At 49.6% G+C, this 17898-nt stretch overlaps 8 protein-coding genes across 8 annotated transcripts; 4 read left to right on the forward strand and 4 right to left on the reverse strand.

The window, feature by feature from the left end:
- The first annotated feature begins 637 nt into the window (after positions 1-637).
- Positions 638-2342, forward strand: BO83DRAFT_342866 (O-methyltransferase). The gene is made up of 3 exons (XM_025528675.1): positions 638-971; positions 1075-1590; positions 1646-2342. The coding sequence occupies exons 1-3, from the start codon at positions 738-740 to the stop codon at positions 2168-2170; spliced, it is 1275 nt and encodes a 424-aa protein (XP_025385788.1). The 5' UTR covers positions 638-737; the 3' UTR covers positions 2171-2342.
- Positions 2343-3015: 673 nt separating this feature from the next.
- On the forward strand, positions 3016-4426 carry BO83DRAFT_450856 (putative O-methyltransferase; the record flags this gene model as incomplete). The annotated part of the gene is made up of 4 exons (XM_025536817.1): positions 3016-3081; positions 3169-3301; positions 3451-3577; positions 3628-4426. The coding sequence occupies 4 exons, from the start codon at positions 3016-3018 to the stop codon at positions 4424-4426; spliced, it is 1125 nt and encodes a 374-aa protein (XP_025385789.1).
- Positions 4427-8162: 3736 nt separating this feature from the next.
- Positions 8163-9496, forward strand: BO83DRAFT_410057 (PQ-loop repeat-containing protein; the record flags this gene model as incomplete). The annotated part of the gene is made up of 8 exons (XM_025534183.1): positions 8163-8319; positions 8449-8483; positions 8560-8645; positions 8732-8792; positions 8885-9014; positions 9062-9118; positions 9169-9217; positions 9273-9496. 8 exons carry the CDS (start codon positions 8163-8165, stop codon positions 9400-9402), a joined length of 705 nt encoding a protein of 234 aa, XP_025385790.1. The 3' UTR covers positions 9403-9496.
- Positions 9497-9990: 494 nt separating this feature from the next.
- BO83DRAFT_391126 (Zn(II)2Cys6 transcription factor) lies at positions 9991-10837 on the reverse strand (the record flags this gene model as incomplete). Its single annotated transcript, XM_025532888.1, has 2 exons — positions 9991-10724; positions 10798-10837. The coding sequence occupies 2 exons, from the start codon at positions 10835-10837 to the stop codon at positions 9991-9993; spliced, it is 774 nt and encodes a 257-aa protein (XP_025385791.1).
- Positions 10838-11921: 1084 nt separating this feature from the next.
- On the reverse strand, positions 11922-13079 carry BO83DRAFT_450871 (gibberellin 20-oxidase; the record flags this gene model as incomplete). The annotated part of the gene is made up of 3 exons (XM_025536818.1): positions 11922-12599; positions 12670-12837; positions 12909-13079. 3 exons carry the CDS (start codon positions 13077-13079, stop codon positions 11922-11924), a joined length of 1017 nt encoding a protein of 338 aa, XP_025385792.1.
- A 749-nt stretch (positions 13080-13828) lies between these two features.
- Positions 13829-15625, forward strand: BO83DRAFT_400983 (cytochrome P450; the record flags this gene model as incomplete). Its single annotated transcript, XM_025533435.1, has 3 exons — positions 13829-14166; positions 14220-15424; positions 15480-15625. 3 exons carry the CDS (start codon positions 13829-13831, stop codon positions 15623-15625), a joined length of 1689 nt encoding a protein of 562 aa, XP_025385793.1.
- Positions 15626-15939: 314 nt separating this feature from the next.
- BO83DRAFT_450873 (uncharacterized protein) lies at positions 15940-16422 on the reverse strand (the record flags this gene model as incomplete). The annotated part of the gene is made up of 1 exon (XM_025536819.1): positions 15940-16422. One exon carries the CDS (start codon positions 16420-16422, stop codon positions 15940-15942), a length of 483 nt encoding a protein of 160 aa, XP_025385794.1.
- A 219-nt stretch (positions 16423-16641) lies between these two features.
- BO83DRAFT_429475 (putative quinol monooxygenase) lies at positions 16642-17130 on the reverse strand (the record flags this gene model as incomplete). Its single annotated transcript, XM_025535472.1, has 3 exons — positions 16642-16786; positions 16848-16972; positions 17056-17130. The coding sequence occupies 3 exons, from the start codon at positions 17128-17130 to the stop codon at positions 16642-16644; spliced, it is 345 nt and encodes a 114-aa protein (XP_025385795.1).
- Between the last annotated feature and the right edge of the window lie 768 nt (positions 17131-17898).

The raw sequence follows: 17898 nt of genomic DNA on the forward strand, positions 1-17898 counted from the left end.
CGTTCTTGGTGATCTGCCGGTCCGTCTATGCTCTCACTGACAGTTGAGGACCCCAAATTGGCTTGGGAGACCCCTTGACACTTGTCTAACTCGACACCTTCGCCCAGGGGCAGAGAAGCGGAGACTCCGCTTAAACTATGTGCAGTGTCTGACACCGGGACAGAATATCTGTAAGCATAGCCAGCGGCTGGGTAGCCAGAACGGGGGTACTAGTGTTTGAGAAAAGCAGTCAGCTGTCACAGCCAACTGAATCAGCAGGGGTGACTGACTTGCCTGCAATGCAAGCCAAAACTAAGACCATCCTATGAGAGCGCAAATATGATCGTTTGTGCATGTTCCACGGGACTGCTTCGTGGATTGCAAATGTAAAATGTTCTCCTGATGGTGTCACTCCAGGGCCGAGAATGTTAGCAGCTGACTCTATCTGTGGCCAGACACGCCTCGGCCAGTTCTAGGCTGTACGCAACGATCGCAAGCCGAGTGTCGTTGATTCAGAGATTCGAGGCGTTGATGTATCATGTCAGTGTCTAGGCCCTCTGCCTTTACTCGTCCCTTGCCTACCCTTTAAATCTAGCTATGGCTCACCAATGCCCTCTTCTTTCTGTTACTCTGTCCGTCACTTTCAGAGCCTTTGGAAGGGCTTGTATGTGTCCTCCTCCCTCCTCGATACAGTCTTGCATGGTTACCGTTCATTACCCTCGAACAAGCAAGACATAACAACTGGATTACACTCGGTGATGGATGAACGTCTCTCTTCCCAACTGGAACGCTATGCCAGCCAGGTAGCTTCTAGTGCCGGCCTCATCGCCGAACACCTTAGGTCACTCAAAGACGACCCGTCGATGCTGCCTAATCTGACCACACTACCAACAACAATTGACGCAGCCAAACTTGAGTTGGAGGAAGCCGCAATTCAGCTGCTGCATCTAACCCGGGACCCAGGTGATGTGCTGACAAATTTAACGGTTGATGTTCGCATATGCTTTCCTACTTTGGCCTCCTTTCTCTGAAACTGTGCAAATTTATATGGACGGCTAGCTGATAATACAGTAAATGTGTGATTTCATTTTCCAGCTCCAATTTATCTGTGCCGTGCGATGGTTACTCCACTTCAAGATTCACACTTTTGTGCCACAGGATGGCACGATCTCATACCAAGAACTGTCTCACATGGCAAAAGTGCCAGAGAAACTCTTGCGCAGCTACCTACGACTCGTCATGACCGGTCACTTGTTCCAGGAGTACGGAACAACGGGAATGGTGGGCCACAGCCCTGTATCGCGCAAGCTAGCCGGTGACCCGACCTTGGACAATTGGGGCCAGTACTTTGCTGAGACCGTTTTCCCAACTGCAGCCAAAAATGTGGATGCGACTGCTACTTGGCCAAATAGCAATAAATTGAATGAAACGGCGCATAATCTTGCCTTCGATCACCATGGCTCCTTTTTCGACTATATATCGCAGGATCCTGCCCGCATGGTTGAATTCGCCAATTCCATGAGAGCGGTGTCCACTACCAATCTGTTTGACACGTCGCATTTATGCAAAAGTTTCGACTGGTCATCGCTCGGTGATGGGGTCGTAGTCGATGTGAGCCTCTATATCCCAGATTCCCTTCCATGCACTACTTAACAAATACCTCTAGATAGGCGGCTCTACTGGTCATGTCAGTGTAAGCTTAGCAGAGAGCTTTCCGAGCCTACGCTTTGTGGTGCAAGACCGCCCAGAGGTTGTTCTTAACAGCATCCAGCGACTGGAAGAGCGCGAGCTGCCCCTCTCAGTGACTACTCGCATCCGGTTTCAGGGCCATTCCCTCTTCCACTTACAGCCAGTTAAGGGTGCTGCCGTATATCTGCTGCGCCAAATTCTCCATGACTGGCCGGATCAGGAAGCTGTTCAGATTCTTCGCAACATTTTGCCTGCTCTGGAACCAAAGAGCAGGATCTTCATCGCTGACATAGTTCTACCAGAAACGGGCTCTATTCCGGCTACTCAGGAACGGGTAATGCGCTGCAATGATCTACTGCTTCACCAGTTTACCAACACGCTGGAGAGAACGCTGAAGGATTGGCTGGCCATCGTCCGTCAAGTGAGTAACAGGCTACGAATTCAACACGTGTATAGAGATCCCGGTAGTATCCTGTCCCTTATAGTCTTAAAAACCGTTTGAAAATTGGGCAACAGAGAATTGAATTCTGGTCGAACATTTGATAATGCGGAAGGGGTGGTCACAGGGCATGCTATTCTCCTCAGAAAAGAGGCGTCCCAAGGGGAGAAAGTACATTCATTCTGGACTGATAAGTGTACCGGCCGGTCATTGCCCCTTGCGTCGCACAGCCCAGTGGGGCAATCTACGGATTGCGCATAACGTGGTGTGTCAGTCACTGCATTCTAGTTCTATAGAACTTATCATCGCTGTCATCAGGCATCATGTTCCTACCTAGTGTTTGCACGATGGAGACTTTGCTGTACTAAGTGTAAGCTGACTACTAACTGCGCGACCTAGACCGTAGTATGATCGGGTATCACCGAACGTGCCGCCAATGATAGCGGCTTGCAATTCCCCATGTGGTGTGGAATGGAGATTCAGAGTTTCTTATCGCCAGCGTAAGCAGTAGACCGCCATCAATATTCCCGCACACCGGTTCTGGCCCTAGGTGAAAATTATCAACAGCCCCTGTCAGGGGCTCAGGACATCTTCGTGGCTTGGTATGGGCAGGTTGATTGTGCGTGCGCCAGGTATCCTGCGTGTATTAATTGGTGGCGGCCAGGGTCCGATAAGCCTCGCGCCAGATTTGCATGCCCCCATGCACCGCTCTGGGTATCACTGGAAGATGATCGTCAATGGCGAGAGAAAAATTGAATTCTGCGGGAAGAAGGATGGCTAGCCGTGAAACCACAACTGATAAGCAGATAAGCAGGACTTCCCTATATCTAGAGGGTATATCCTAGGACGTTGTTGTTTCAAAATTCTGAACTTTGAGCAAAACATCGGAATCCAAGATCTTCACAGGCATGGCCGCTCCGCAGAATGCCCCCATCCCCGAAGCTGGGAAGAAGGTCATGAGCACTGTCACTATGGTGTGTCGGTTCCCTGCCTCCTACTCAGGGTTATGATATCCTTGTTTGTTTTATTCCATGGTCAAGCTCACGTTCTCCCTCCGCTAGGCCCCTTCTCTGGGGTTCGTGCCCATTGCTGTCCATTTTGACCTCTTCGGCTGCCTGCAAGACATCGGTAAACCAGCCACCGCGCAGGATGTCTGCAGTTTTCATTACACTAAATACGGTGATACCGACCTGTGTATGTCATCGAATGCCTTCTTTTGTGGAACGTTTGTGTGGCTAACCATGTGATTCAATCCTAATGCAGCGGTGCCTTTGGCCAGTATGTCGCTTCTGGCATACCTCCTCATGACCGAACAATATTCACAAATTTTAACTATGCCGCAGATGATACCCTTTTCCTTATGGGAGGGTTGGGGTTCTTGGACCTTCTTCCAGACGATGTGTACCGGGCCAACGACGTCACCCGATTCTTGGTGGAAACGCCCTCTGCCCAGCATGGAGCCATGCATTTGTAGGAATCCCTTGCGACACACCTTAAGCTGTGATGTCGGTAGCTGACAGCAAGGTTCTCTCACTATCCAGCACATCTGAGGGACTTTTGGCATCGGCATTTCTCATGCGGCGCCTGATGGATACCAAGTTTGAGTATCCGTTCCAGGAGTGCGAAACTCCGTTCCAGTATGCACACAAACTCATGGGCAATGACTTCCTGGCTCGGGAACATGTGTATTCAGTGATGCATCACACGGGCCGTCTCGATAGCTTTAACACTTTCATGACGGGCAAATTTGGCCGCTGGGGCACCATGCCCGATCGCGTCCGCAAGCTCGGGTATGATCTGGATGGCTTGCTTCAATCCACGGCTCCCGAGAAACTCCAGGTAGTTGACATCGGTGGTGGCCGGGGTGAGCTGCTCTTGGAGATGCAAGCAGCATACCCGCACCTACTAAAGAAGGAGAACCTCATTTTGCAGGAGTATAATGCAGACATTGGTGTGGTTCCCGAAGTCACAGAGATGGCCTGGAATTACAAAGAGGATGGCAGCGAGCAGCCTGTCAAGGGAGCTTTGCTGTATTCCATGGCTCACGTCCTCCACAATTTGTCGGATATTGAGTCCATCAAGCTGTTGGCCAAGGTCGCTAGTGTCATGGCCCCGTCTTCACGTCTGCTCATTCAGGAGTTTACGAAGAATGCAGCTAGTTCGACCACCCATGCCGCGATGATCTTGATGCATGCTGGCCGAGAACGGACCCGCGCGGAGTGGAGGGATCTTGCGGCCTTTGCAGGCTTGCAAATAACTTTCGAGGCGTACCCACCAAATGGAGAGTGTGTTGTCGAGCTGAGAAGAGTACTTAATTGAATGGCCAACACGGCAGGTCTCGAAGCTTAGGCACCAAGTCTGAAGTCTTCATAAGCTGGTTGCTTACGTTAAATTGCCGCTCAGTGGCCTTGAAGAGAAAGCATTTATAGGCGCTGCCTGTATGTTCTGCCATTGGGCCATTTTTTACAATTTAGAGCTTCCTAGTGCGATATTCCTACGCTGTTTCCAGTATTCCCGTGTGGGATGTTTGCTGCAAGATCAGGGTTCTACGAGAAAGGCTGTCTAGTACGTAGTGTCACTGAAAATGCCAATAGAATCACGATTGTCTTTGCGAGCGCCACATTCTGAGACCCAATGACCTTGCGCTATATCTCTATCCTAAATCACTACTCATTCCCCCAACCCCTCTCCACAACTTAATCTTGCTTCCCTCTTGGACTATCTTCCACTGTGGCCATCATTCGGCATTCGAACGTACCCAAGAAGTTACTCTCGTTCCACTAGTACCAAGCTAAAGCACACTATCTGGTGATATGTGCCAGAATAGCAGGGTACCCAATAAGGCAAGAAATCAGCTTATGCAATCCTGCACGGACGGCGAGGTCATTCTGATCCATATCAGCCATGGTATCACTGGGGTGTATATGGTAGCATGCACTCACTAGTCCTCGACAACCTTGACCTCCAAGGGCCCCCACTATTAAAGTTGAGGGTATGAGTGCCGGTGACAAAGACCACCTTGTAATACTCGTCCCCTTCTGAGTCAAAAAACACGTAGGTACTTGCGTATTCGCCTTGTCTTTCGGTGACTTCAAAATCGAGCTGATACTTATAAATCAGTCCGTCAGCCTGGAACAGGCAGTACCTGGAGATGCGCGTCTCTCGCTGAAAGACGAAATTGGTTGTCTTCCATGTGCTATCACCGACAGGCCAACCGGCATAATAGGTGCCGGACCTGGCTGCAGAGACTAATTGCAGCAGCACCAAGAACAAGAGGAGAGGAAAATGCACGATGGCGACTAGTGGTAATATTGAAGAGCTGTTGGGTGAGGAAGGTCTGCAGTCGTGCTGTGGTTATGCGATATGAAGATATGTGATGATTGAGAGGAAAGATGCCACCAAGGATACCTTTCCAACTACATATAGTCGGGCGGTCGCACGCTTCAGTCTCTTGTCAACTAGCGCCTTGAACTATCGCGGAGCTCTGGACGAGTGTGCATTGTACACTTTGGAAGCAGCTAAATTAATCTCGGGTCCGTCATGCAATCTCGCACATTGTGAAGATCCCATGGATTCGATGTTCAGCATCATACCGTGCAAATTTGGGAGAACCGCAAATTTGAGACTCCAACGCAACCGCCACTTGCGATGCAATGCGTCCATCTCCAAGCCTCAAATACCACTAAACTTGGGAATAGGGAATTGGCATGCAGATCCTTGCATTTGGCTCTCCTCAGTCACGAGTCGAAAGCGCGATCGATTCATTTTGAGCTTTAGGCTCGTCATGGATCGGAACTAATGGCCACACCAGCGATAGATAGTGTGGCTAGTGCTGGCGAGCTAGGGCCCGACTACTGTGGCCGGCGTGCGGCTAAACCTGTGCAAATCGGAGCAAGTCCCTATGGCATTCTAGTAACGTAGCTCGACATTCTATTTGTCAGCTACTTTGCTCAGCACCCACTACTTGACTCCGATGCCTGTTGCTTACTGGCTATATGCTTGGGGATCAGCGATTGGCTTGAGCCGACTTTGTGCATGGCAAGCTGCTAGTTCCCAGTGCTTTTGGCGGTTTGGAGCAGTGTGCGCTTCCGAATTCCGGGGCTTATTACACCGAACAAGATGCCGCTATTTACACCATTAGGTGGTATTCGCCGGATATTCCGACTGGGACTCCGGTATCCATGGTTCATGTCAAGATTTGGAAACCGATTGGGATCGATTGTAGATTATCCAGTGACCCGCCCATTGTTGAGTCGCTTCTCATATGCAAACTAATTATTCCAACCCCTTCCAGCCCCGGAGCCAGGTATTGGGTAGGGGAGTTGATCGAATGTGTACGATGCGGGCTTCGAACACCGGGGCAAAAGCTCCGGATTCCCACCTGGAGCACAATTCAAGATTTAAGAGGTTTATAGGAATATCTAGAAGGTATGGCAGGGACTACTTTTGAGCACCATGATACAGCAGAGTTCTGACCCTGACGATGGAAACGTCAGAATGTGACCGAGGAGCGCAAGAAAAAAGCAGCGTAGCGTTGGCGTAACAAAGTACAACCGCCTTGACAGTTCTACCGAGCTTTTATACAAAATGATCGGTCAGAAGATCTCAAGAAAGAAACTGAACCCCCTTCTTCATTGTGGAATGTGGTTCCGGGCGTAGGTGATGAGAAGTAAACAAGGCACACATCTCGGCTTAACTTGGGAGGGGCGAGCGATCGTGCCGTTGCATGTGTGAAGGTGGCAAAACAATAAGCTATTTCCAGCACATGTGCATAATTGTAAGCTTCATATCTCCTCAACTCTGCTTCTCCAAGCTCCATATATAGTACAGAATAAGTTCGATAACATATGGGTATCGCAATTGAGCAGTTGAAAGCCGGTCTTTGCATTTTCCGCGTCTAACCACAGCGACCACGGCCGCCACCCTCAGCGAGCGAGGAATTCTACTACACTTGAAAGGACTTGGCATCAGTCGATAACGATTGAGATTATATATAGGGTAAATATTAATGTATAGGTACGACGATGTTACGATCACAAATTTAACCATTGATAACTTATCACCTGGGGAGAGAAGACAGGGTTCCAATGCTGTCGCAATAGCACCCCATAGCTGATCCTCAATAGGGGAACTAAGGTCTGGACTGTTTTACCAGTAGAAATGTGACTGGTCCCAGATACGCTGAATTATTAGTCCGCCTTCCCAAGCTAACATCGACCTGGACCATGCCTGTGCACGATTCAGTAGTACTGCTACCTTCGAGCGGTCCTTCCTACGTAGCCTTTGATATTCAATAGAAGATTGTTTGCATGACTAGTAGAGGGTGTTCCAGTTCTATCTATACTTCAATAGGAAAATACTGTCCCGGATTTGCTATCTCATGTCTCAGGAGAGCACTCCAAGTCAGTTGATGGTAGCAGGAAACGGAGCACGGCCCCACAACAGAATTGCGACAATAGAGCCGTTTGTAGTACATTCGATTTACATCATTGGTATTCTCAACCTCTTAGTGCATGATGTTAACTATAGATAAATTAACAATATAAGATGCTTAACCCGGTACAGCTGGTAAATAGCCTATTTCTAGTGACTTGGCGTGTCACGTGGATCGTTCAGGGACGCAGACCCACGCACCATCAATGACAGCATAGGGTCTGCAATGCCCGGATAATGCAGATTGCAATGGAATGCGTACGTGTATAGAGTTTGATGTCATCAGGTGCGGGCCAATGTCTGATGTTACAGCTCAACTTCTCCTGTCTCCTGGAAGGCTTATGGGCTATCTCTCAATCTCTGATATGTTATATGGTTCTAGAACCTCTTCTCACCCGACTTGCCTATTTTGGTTACCGTGCCCCACTCTTTCGGATCTCCAGAGTTTGGAGACACAAAACTAGATAACTACTGTAGGGACATGGAACTTTTGCGTGCGATGGGTAGAAAAGGGTGGTGAACGCTGATTTCAGGCCTGCTAATGCCCCCTTTCGAATAACCGTTCAGCCATCCCAAGGTCGCCTGCCTCCTATAACCAACTTGGTCACCCATCATTCCGCTCATGTCCACATCAACCGACGCCAGCCCGGCATCCAATGTTCTTGGCACCATCGGCACCGTTTTCTGGTGTATCCAGCTTGTCCCCCAGATATGGTATAACTGGCGACGGAAGAAGACAGAAGGGCTGCCTCCCGCAATGGGGTTCTTGTGGGCTGTTTGTACGGATCAACCCCCTCCCCTGGTGCTGAATATTCATATATACATCTCAGTGTACTAGTAATGTCCGCCATTAAGACCATTTAAGACGGGACTGCCACTTTTAGTGATACTGACTGGATCTTTGTCAGGTGCTGTGCCCATGGGCGTTTATCTGATCCTACAGGTAAATAGTATCCTTCAATTTGCCGTTCAGGTACAGGTAATGGCTTGAGTCGAGATGCTTACAACAATGACGCCAGGAAGTCAATCTCCCGATGCAATTACAGCCTCAGTTTTTCGGGACTTTTTCTGCCATCATCTGGGCCCAGATTCTACACTATGACCAGTGAGGCCTATTCATGCTTGGAGACTAAGAGTCGAAGTATCTAAGCTTAAGCGCTATCTATGTTTGTATGCTGACATGAAGAACAGCAGCTACACCTCCCAGAAGGCTACATTGGCGTGTTTGGGCCTCCTAGCCATCATGGGTGGGGTCGAAGCCCTACTCATTTTGACACTAAGGGCATGATGGCTGGTCTACCTGCTCATGGCAGTATTACATAACTAATTCGATCCTGGCTGCAGATCCCATATAATAAGGGCATCACCTGGCCGGATATCCTGGTGGGTGGGATAGCCACAGTACTTCTCGCCGGCGGCATGTTACCAATTTACTTCGAATTAGGGAAAAGGCAAGGCCGGGTAATTGGAATAAGTACGTGGTTCCCTGGATAGCGAAGACGCGAAATCTCACCGACATAGATTGGGTCTTCTTATGCATCGACACGCTTGGAGGACTGTTTTCAATTTTCGCCCTTGGTATGGCTGCTATACCTTCAATTGCATGACATGCTAACGGAGTCCAACAGTGGCACAAGGGTCATTCGATATCCTTGGTGGGGTTATGTATATCGTCGTGTGAGTCCGTTGCTTGCCTCGCGGTATATGCTCAGAGTATCTGACCAGTGACCAGTGTGGTACTCGAGCTGGGAATTTACCTCAGCCACATCATTTGGCGCATTCGGTTTCGTGAGGCCCGAAAGGAAGCCAAGCTTTCGGGGAGGGATGTGGAGGACGTTCTCCGAATGTGTGGCCCGGCGTAGTAGGCGACCTTAAAGAATAAGCATACGTCGCTCCGGTGCCAGCCTCATGAACTGGATCCACGTGAGGTCACTTCCTGGCAAGGCCCAGAACCGCTTCAAGAAGGACAAGACATTGCGTCGGTCCAATGTGCCGCTCACCTCCATAACTAGTTCAATTGCGTGTGCGACCACTTCCTGTTTCTGCGGGCACCCACGGCACTCGGTGCCTGCAATGAAAAGCGGCCACACAAGGTCATGAGAGAATGAGTGCTTGTCAACGAGAAGGGCGAGATGGATAAAGATGGAATCTCTCCAAGACTTGCATATCATACCTAGAGAACAATTCCTGGCGAGGACGTGGGGAACATAATTAGGCCGGCGTAGTAAAAGATCCACACCAGTGCTGGAAACTGAGACAGGCCTGGTCGGTTTGCCAGCATAGTATAAGGCTGAGCTTAAGAATGCGGGCCTTGGTGGCTTCCAAATCTCCTATCATCGTGTCAAGCAATGAAAATTCCATCCCATAGTCATCACTAGATTGCAAGCGCTCCACATGTGTCGTTTGACTGATTATGTCGAAAAAGTCGCTAAATATAACATTCGAACCAGTCAGCGGAATAGCCTCGTACTCCCCAAGGGCATCGAAAGGCTAGCAAAAACACTGGCGTAGTACTGCTCGTAGACTAAAAAGGCATCGATCTCATCCGTGCCTCCGGCGTCCATCAGTGTGTGTTCTGTCCATCGGCGGATCACACGTGCGGCCTCCAAGTGCACCCGCCACTTAGCCGATGCAGCGCCGAGGAGTTCGACGTTATAGAGGATGCGCGTGGCGGCCAGTGCGCACTGGGCCTGTTTGGAGGAAGAGCCTTCCTGCCTCATGTGGCGAAGAAGCTGAGCCACCGAAGCCAAGGCCTGATCCCGGCGGCATACAGAGACGACCTGCAGCTGCTGGCGACGCGGATGGTCGTTCGGGTAACGCGCAGCAAGATCTTCCGACGAAGGTGCAAGCATGGCATGAAGGACAGTCGACGATGCCCCCGCCAGTGGAATGATGACCTGTCCCCAGGGCTTCGTCGGGCCATCCACCCAAGCCACCTTGGCAGACACAATCTGATGGTAGTGATACATGAGTTCGGAAGTTACTGCATCAGGGCAGTGGGCAATAGTCGGGGAGCATGGTAGAGGTAGCTGCCTGCCCGCCAGTCTACCTCTGCTAGCCACTCCTTGGCCCCATGGGAGGATGAGACCGTATCCCGGACATGGAAATCCTCGTGTGGTGCAGTTCCGGCATGCTGGGACCGATCTGTCGCATTTGATGCGACGGGTACGGCACTTGGGACAGTCTTGGTTCTGGTTAGTATCCCTCAAGGATTGGCCGAGAAGAAAGGGAGGGGATGTTGGGGTATGCATACGCACCTTTATCTGCAGATATGCTCGCACGTCGAGGCGTGGACATTGGAGGCGCCAATGACGTTGCAGTTGACAAAGGCCTTGCCTTTGATCCAGGAGTTATTGTCAAGGCTGATGCCCAACTGGACTCTCTTAAACAGTGGGCGAAGGAGTGGTACTAACAAGTGCATAATCCTATTACTCATATTCATCTGCATAACTAGCATAGTTCCCGCCCCGACCAGGCCACCCATGATTGACTGTTGATATTTTCCTTCAGTATAACTGTAAGAAGAAGGGGAAAAGTCCTCCCTTGATGTCTGTAGCATTGATATCCAGGAATATAATTCAATGAGAACTTGATTGAAACTAAAAAAGAAGAAATAGAGACAGAGAAAAAAAAAATTTAGAATGTAGTATAGTGTAGGTTTTACTTCTTCGTTTATATTTATATATCCTGCACATGATATATGTACGCAAATGACTTTTTGATTAGTAGTATTACTTTTTTACCTGGAACAGAAGAAAATGAAAACAGTGCTTAGAGTTCTAATAGTATACAGAAGAGAATTACACTATCAAATTGAAAAGACCCGTCAACAATGTCTGCTAATCAAGACTAGAAGTAAAGTGGGATCTTTGGCTTCGCTACACGAAATTTCCACTAGTATGTACATGCCTGCCATGTGGTCACTTGACTAGAAATATATCTCAGTATAGAACATCCTATACTTAGATATTGATGTAATATTTGTATATTTACATCGTTGTCTACATGTGAGCGAAGCGGGCGCAGACTACGGAAAACTACATCGCCAAATCAGCTATGTTGCGTTGGCTTCCTAAGAACATCCCATAGTTCAGCACAGTAAGGAAGATAGCCTTATGAGTACATGGTTGTTGAGGAGTGTCATAGTATGAACGAAATCGTCGATGAAGATGCTGCTAGGACTGGGTACTTGATAATAAACTATACACTCTGGCCCTATGACTTTTAAACGTTCGCCCGCATCTTGAAACAAAGATGGCAAAAAATTGAAACACGCAAATGACCTGCACAATCTATCCTTTCCGGTTTAGGGCCACACTCCCTTTCATTCGGGGTCTCTGTCTATTGGCTCTTTCTCTTGCCACAAGAAGGGCATTTTCATCTAACAGGCTCCGTAGATCTTTTCCAACTTGATCTGGTTCCACTCATACGCCGTCATATGGGGATACTTGGCCGGATTGGTCTCGGACACAAACTGCCCGAACGGGTAGATGGAGTTATCGCGAGCTACCTTGGCAAAGTACGTAACGGACATGCGTTCCTTCAGCTGTCCTTCCTCTCGCTCCCGCGCGGAGATAGGCAGCGTCACGCGATGGCTGACCGACGTGAGGTAATCATTCGTTAGCCGCTGCAGGCTATCCCCAATATTGACGAGCATGACATGCTTGTTTTCGCACTCCACGGGGAAGTAGGTGCCCAAGTTGGACTGGTCCTCAACTTCCAGTCCTCCGACGGAGTCTTGGAAGAGCAAGGTGACTGTCCCAAAGTCCGTATGCTCAGAAATGCGGCTCATGTGGCCGGATCGCAGATCACGAATATCAACCGCGGGATAATAATTCAAGCGCATTTCGCTGACATTGGGCATACAGTGTTTGATAACCTCGAATGGCTGGTCTTTGGTGCTCAGAGCCATCTCCAGCGCCTTGAGAATGTTCAAATGAGCCACGTGAAGAAGCTCGTAGAAGATCTCGAAGAAAGAGCGGAAGCCTGGTGCCTCACTCTCATCCGGCCATATGTTGTCGTACATCGGGTCTTCGGGATTTCCGATGTCAAACGACTCCTTTTACCGAATCGGCAGGTCAGCAAACCAAGACGGATGAAACTTGATGATGGAGTTCTATACTACCTACCTTCACATCAAAGACCTCCTTGTGCTCCTTACAAACCCCTTTCTCAAAATCTTTGATCGCCGAGCTCTTCTCTTGACCGAGACTCACCCATCCGCGATTGGGATTAGCACAGGGTGGATGAGGATACTTCTTCTTGATGTCCTGGGGCAGTTCGAAAAAGGAACGGTTCTTTTTGCTCACAGTTCTATCAGTCTACCTCCTGTAGTGACTAACCCAGATTAATCAAAGGACTTTCTTACCCATTCGAATGCCTTGTCGATGGCGGCATTAGGAACGCCGTGATTGATCAGCTTAACAAATCCCTGGCTCGCAAAGCATTGCAATAAGTCGCGAGAAAACTGGGCTCGTTCTTTCTCACTCCCGAGGAAGAACTTTGCCATGTCCAGCGTAACGACAGTTCCAGCAGCCATGATTTAGGTTGGTTATGGGTTGATGTTGAAGGTCTCGGAGATATCGTGGGAAGTTGAGTTGGACATGTCCTCGAAGACTGGAACTTGGTCCACAACACAGGGCATTTTAAGCATCGACTGTGTAACGCAACAAACACATTGATCATGGGAGCTGAACTAAAATCCTAGATCTCCACACACTCAGCGCCGTAGGGTGCGTGGCTTTCGTAGTGGAACTGCATACCGCGGAAGCTTCCGACAGTCATCCTCTGGCTCAAGATGCGTTGTTTTTCTCGCTGGAATGTAAAAAGTCAAGATAGACATTTGGTTTTCCTTTCCTGGTGTTTTGAACGCGCAACACTGACTTCACCAGGGCTGATTGTTCTTGCTTAATGCCCTAGGGCTGGTCAAAGCACCTCCTCCTGACCAGAAACATATGTCAAGGCACAGCCACCTCCTCTCTCCATCAGCTGGGGGGTACCAAATGATCAGCAAAGCATTAGCATTACTTCAGCTAGCCGCAAAATGCTCGGGGGCGGCATATAGCCGACAGTACGTTGTACGACGATCTTGGTATGAATCTGCACCTCTCGGAGGCCTCCGGGAGGTGCTGCCGCTATAATATCGATGTCCGGCAGCTTGCGTGATGTCGTCTGCATATTGGTTTGCCAACTTACTTTTTAATTCTAATCACAGCATATGGCAGTACAGTTTCACCATAACTAGCTAGTTCTCCCCTACATCCTACACCCGTTCACACAATTATACCGATGGAAGCCAGTATCTTGCCCAGCGTCCCTGCGTGTGCAGGCATCGCCCTAGTGGCCTTGTTCCTGTACCAATTCATTATCTACCCTAGCTTTCTTTCTCCACTGGCGAAGATCCCTAACGCTCACCCATTGGCTCCTTACACGTCCCTGTGGATCTTGTGGGCGAGGTATCGCATTCGTGAAAATAACACGGTTCTCCAAGCACATCAGCAGCATGGCGAGATCGTCCGTTTGGCGCCGAACGAGGTCAGCATTAATTGTGTGAACGATGGCATCAAGACAGTGTACGGGAAGGGTTTCGAGAAGCCGCCATTCTATACCGTCTTCGTGAACTATGGGTACGTTGACTTGCTGTCTTATCGTCGTGCTGCTAACTTATTCTTCTCCATAGAGCGTTGAATATGTTCTCCTCCTTACACTCGCCTGAACATGCGATGCGGAAGAAGCGTATCTCGAACATCTATTCCAAATCGTTTTTACAAGCCTCACCCGACGCGACGGCCATAATCCAGGAGGTAGTGCAACGTCGACTTCTCCCGCAGTTCGCCAACCATGCCAACGCCAAGAAGCCAATGGATATTTATCCCATTTACAAAGCAACCGCCATGGATCTGACTACTTCATACTTCTTCGGTCTGTCGGCCGGCACCCAGTTTGTAAATGACCTGGCCGCTGCCGCCCGTTGGCAAAACCTGTATTTGGACGACCAACACCCGGTGTCGCTATTCTGGCTGCAGGAGTTGCCCGGTCTCACTGCTTGGCTGGAGAAACTTGGAATCTCCCCTGTTCCCCGGGCACGACATCTTGCACATGATCAGATCGCTGCTTGGTGTCTCAACATGAGTGATGGCGCAGAAATCATGCTAGCCAAAAAGGCAGGCGGGTCCATCTTGGAGCCGGGCCACCTTCCGGTAGTATACGAGAGACTCCGTCAGAGCACCGAGAAAGAGGGCGTGTCTACCACACCCAGTATCACCCAGAATCCCGTGATCGGCGACGATATCTCTGCCGCCGGCATGAACGGAAATGCAGCACAGACTCTCCGGACACCGCGGTCCCCGCAACAATTGCAGGTTACCAGCGAGTTGCTAGATCAACTTATTGCTAACAATGGCACCGTGGCGACGACACTACTATATGTGACGTGGCAGTTGTCGCAGAATTCGGTGGCATTGGCGCGTCTTCAGGATGAGTTGCGCAGCAAGCTGGGCCCCGAAGCCTTTGCATGGTCAGCGTCGAATGCGGGGGATGACACGCTGCCCAAGGCAAAGGATGTGGACGAGCTGCCTTACTTAAATGCAGTCATTATGGAGACCCTGCGACTGCACGCCCCGGTGGCCGGCAGTCAGCCACGGATTACGCCGGCGAATAACCAAACCACGCTGGGTCCGTATGAAAACATACCCGGAGGAGTACGCGTAAGTGCGGCTGCGTGGAGCCTGCACCGCAATCCCGCAGTATTCCCGCGCCCAGATGAATGGCATCCAGAGCGTTGGCTGTCAGAAACGCTGGAGGGCGCTGATAAGAAGGAGCGCTGGTTCTGGGCATTCTCCAGCGGGTCGCGCATGTGTATTGGGAGTAATTTGGCATTGTACTGTAAGTGTTATTCCTGCCTTTATCGCTGTTCCCTTGGCTAACTCTTCTGCTTTAGTGTTGAAATATGTGGTGGCAGCTATCTACGCCAACTTCCGCACACATATTGTAAATGACGAGGGAATTGAGCAGGAGGACGGCTTCATTTCGGGACCAAGGGGGAACCAGCTAACCGTTGCCTTTGAGAGCGTAAAATTCAACTGAGCAGTGTGACCCCGGACTGTTTAATAGAATATGATGCCTCAATCTGTTCGGATCCAGTATGAGTTCAATGCGTAGGGAGAAAAGTATGTGTGTATCCAATCTACCTGGTCTCAAAAAGGATGTTTTGTGGTTGGAAGAGGTGGTGGTCGGGGACCACGCAGGAAGAAGAGGCGAAGGATCAGCCAACCCTAGCTGGACTGAATACCTCATAATTAGATTTCTTTCTAGAGTTGATGACGGTACCTATGAATTGCATAAATTAGGCCTATTGAAGCCATAGCGACATAATTCAAAGAAGTGCACAAGGAAACCATTTACTCAGAATTAACCCAAGCGCTCAACGAATCCGACCAGATCTCCAATTTGCCAATTCTACCCTGTGCATCGAACCTCCCAAACAAGAATACAAATGTCTCCACCCACTTCTTCCCAGTTGCGATGCTTCCCACTGTGGAGGTCAGTTTGACCATGACAGCATCGTCACTTCCATTTGATGCTGAGACCAAGAACTGATCGGGCGGCGACGTCGGCTCTCGGTGGTCTGGCTCGAAGAAAAGCGTCTGTCCAAGAACATCGAAGTAGGCATCACAGGTGGTGTCTTCCTCGGACGACGGTGAAGATGAAGATCGTCTTCCAGTCCAGGACCGTCCCAGGTAGGGAAGTCGGGAACGCGCCCAGTCGGGGCCGTACTCGTAGATTTCAGGATTGCCAGTGAAGCGCGTGTCGAGGATGGTGGTAGGATGAGTACCATTGGCGAAGTCGGCGCAGAATGCTTCAACAACTGTGCGGATGTTCATGGTTGTGACTATGCTCTTGACAGAAAGTCCACTATTCGGTACTGAGATTGGAATATGAGATAGGAATGTAGAACGAAAATTGAGGGTAGCTAGTGTCCGGAGCTTTTTCTACACGAGATTGAAAATTTTTGGGAAGTGGGCGATAGTATTTATATCTATCTACCTCTGTACTACTGCCGGAGACACCCTCCGAACTATGCATGAGCGGCAGCCATTCACCTAGCTGCGCTCAAACCCCACCAATGGTTTCACACTCTTGATCAAGATGGGTTTGGCCATGAGCTCCTCAGCACGAAAGGTAGCATGCATGGCTTGGAAGTCGGGCAGTTCCGCATGGAGATCATACGCCTCTTTGTTGACGTATCTAGTAGAGTCAGCATGAGTGCGACCGGGTCACTTGATGTGAGAGATGGAGAGAATCCTACTTCTCGACCAAAACGAGCTCTTCTTGACCGGTCTCCCTGTCAAAGTCCTTGTACAGGTGAAAGCTCAAAACCCCGGGTTCATTCTTCTTGACACATGCGGTGAGTTTGGTGAGGAGCTCAGCCACCTACGTTCAATATCAAGTCAGCAAATTGAAAAGACCCAGGGTACCAGATCAGATGCCTGCAGAGACCGTGAAGGGGAACGCACTCGGTCCAACTTGCCCGGCTTAGGGGTAAGGACGGCGACAATGTCGCATTCTTCGCCGAACTGAGTGTTGGTCATGGTGGTAGTGGTGGTGGTGGATTTGCAAGGGATGGATAGATGAGGGTTGTTTGCTTGGGAGGGATTTGTGTTGAGATGATGCTTGCCACATTTGAAAGAATACTTTATAAGTGTTGATAGTTCGGTACCTCCGACTACGGAAAAGACCGAACTCCTTTCTCTGACTCCCTTGCAGTGGTTGACGAGAGAGTCAGCACTGTATTCAAATTCGGCCCCACTCCGAGCCCTGCAGATACCAAGCAATTCAGTGTGGGGGGATGATCTTCGCCATCCGTGTCAGACCGAGATGTGCAGCACGGACACAGCATTCTTCACCGTGTCTCTTAGTCAGGGCAATCCCTTGCGGAGCGTGGTATGTTGAAAGCTGCACAAGTAGTATTCTTTAGTAACAGAAATAAGAGCAAGTGGCAATAGTACGTAGGTTTCTGTTTCAATATATCATAATATTATGGTCTTTGTATCTGCCGGCAATCGCGTCTATGCTCGCCCGTCCGCCCGCCCCGGTCGCCATCCGTGTTGTAAGTAGTAGGTACCAGAGAAAGAACATGCCTTTGGAAATGCATAATGTACGTCATTACAATATAAATAACAATATAAATAGATGTACAGAAACCTCAACTTGATGATAATATCATTGACTGTATACGTAACTACCCTACTTCGTGACGGCCCTTAAGAGTCGGGTGGAAAGGACCTAAGGAGCAAACGGGGTGTTTTGCCGAATGGGCTGGAAGGCAGACGTTCCATCTCTAAAAGCGCACCAAGGGA

The sequence above is a fragment of the Aspergillus eucalypticola genome (genome assembly GCF_003184535.1).
Source record: "Aspergillus eucalypticola CBS 122712 chromosome Unknown BO83scaffold_21, whole genome shotgun sequence".
Classification (NCBI taxonomy): Eukaryota; Fungi; Ascomycota; class Eurotiomycetes; order Eurotiales; family Aspergillaceae; genus Aspergillus; species Aspergillus eucalypticola.

Excerpts from the sequence above, each read along its gene's own strand:
- BO83DRAFT_342866 (XM_025528675.1), top strand. The coding sequence starts at position 738 with ATGGATGAACGTCTCTCTTCCCAACTGGAACGCTATGCCAGCCAGGTA. Across the intron at positions 972-1,074 it reads TGACAAATTTAACGGTTGAT|CTCCAATTTATCTGTGCCGT; the intron begins GTTCGCATATGC and ends TTCATTTTCCAG. Across the intron at positions 1,591-1,645 it reads GTGATGGGGTCGTAGTCGAT|ATAGGCGGCTCTACTGGTCA; the intron begins GTGAGCCTCTAT and ends AAATACCTCTAG.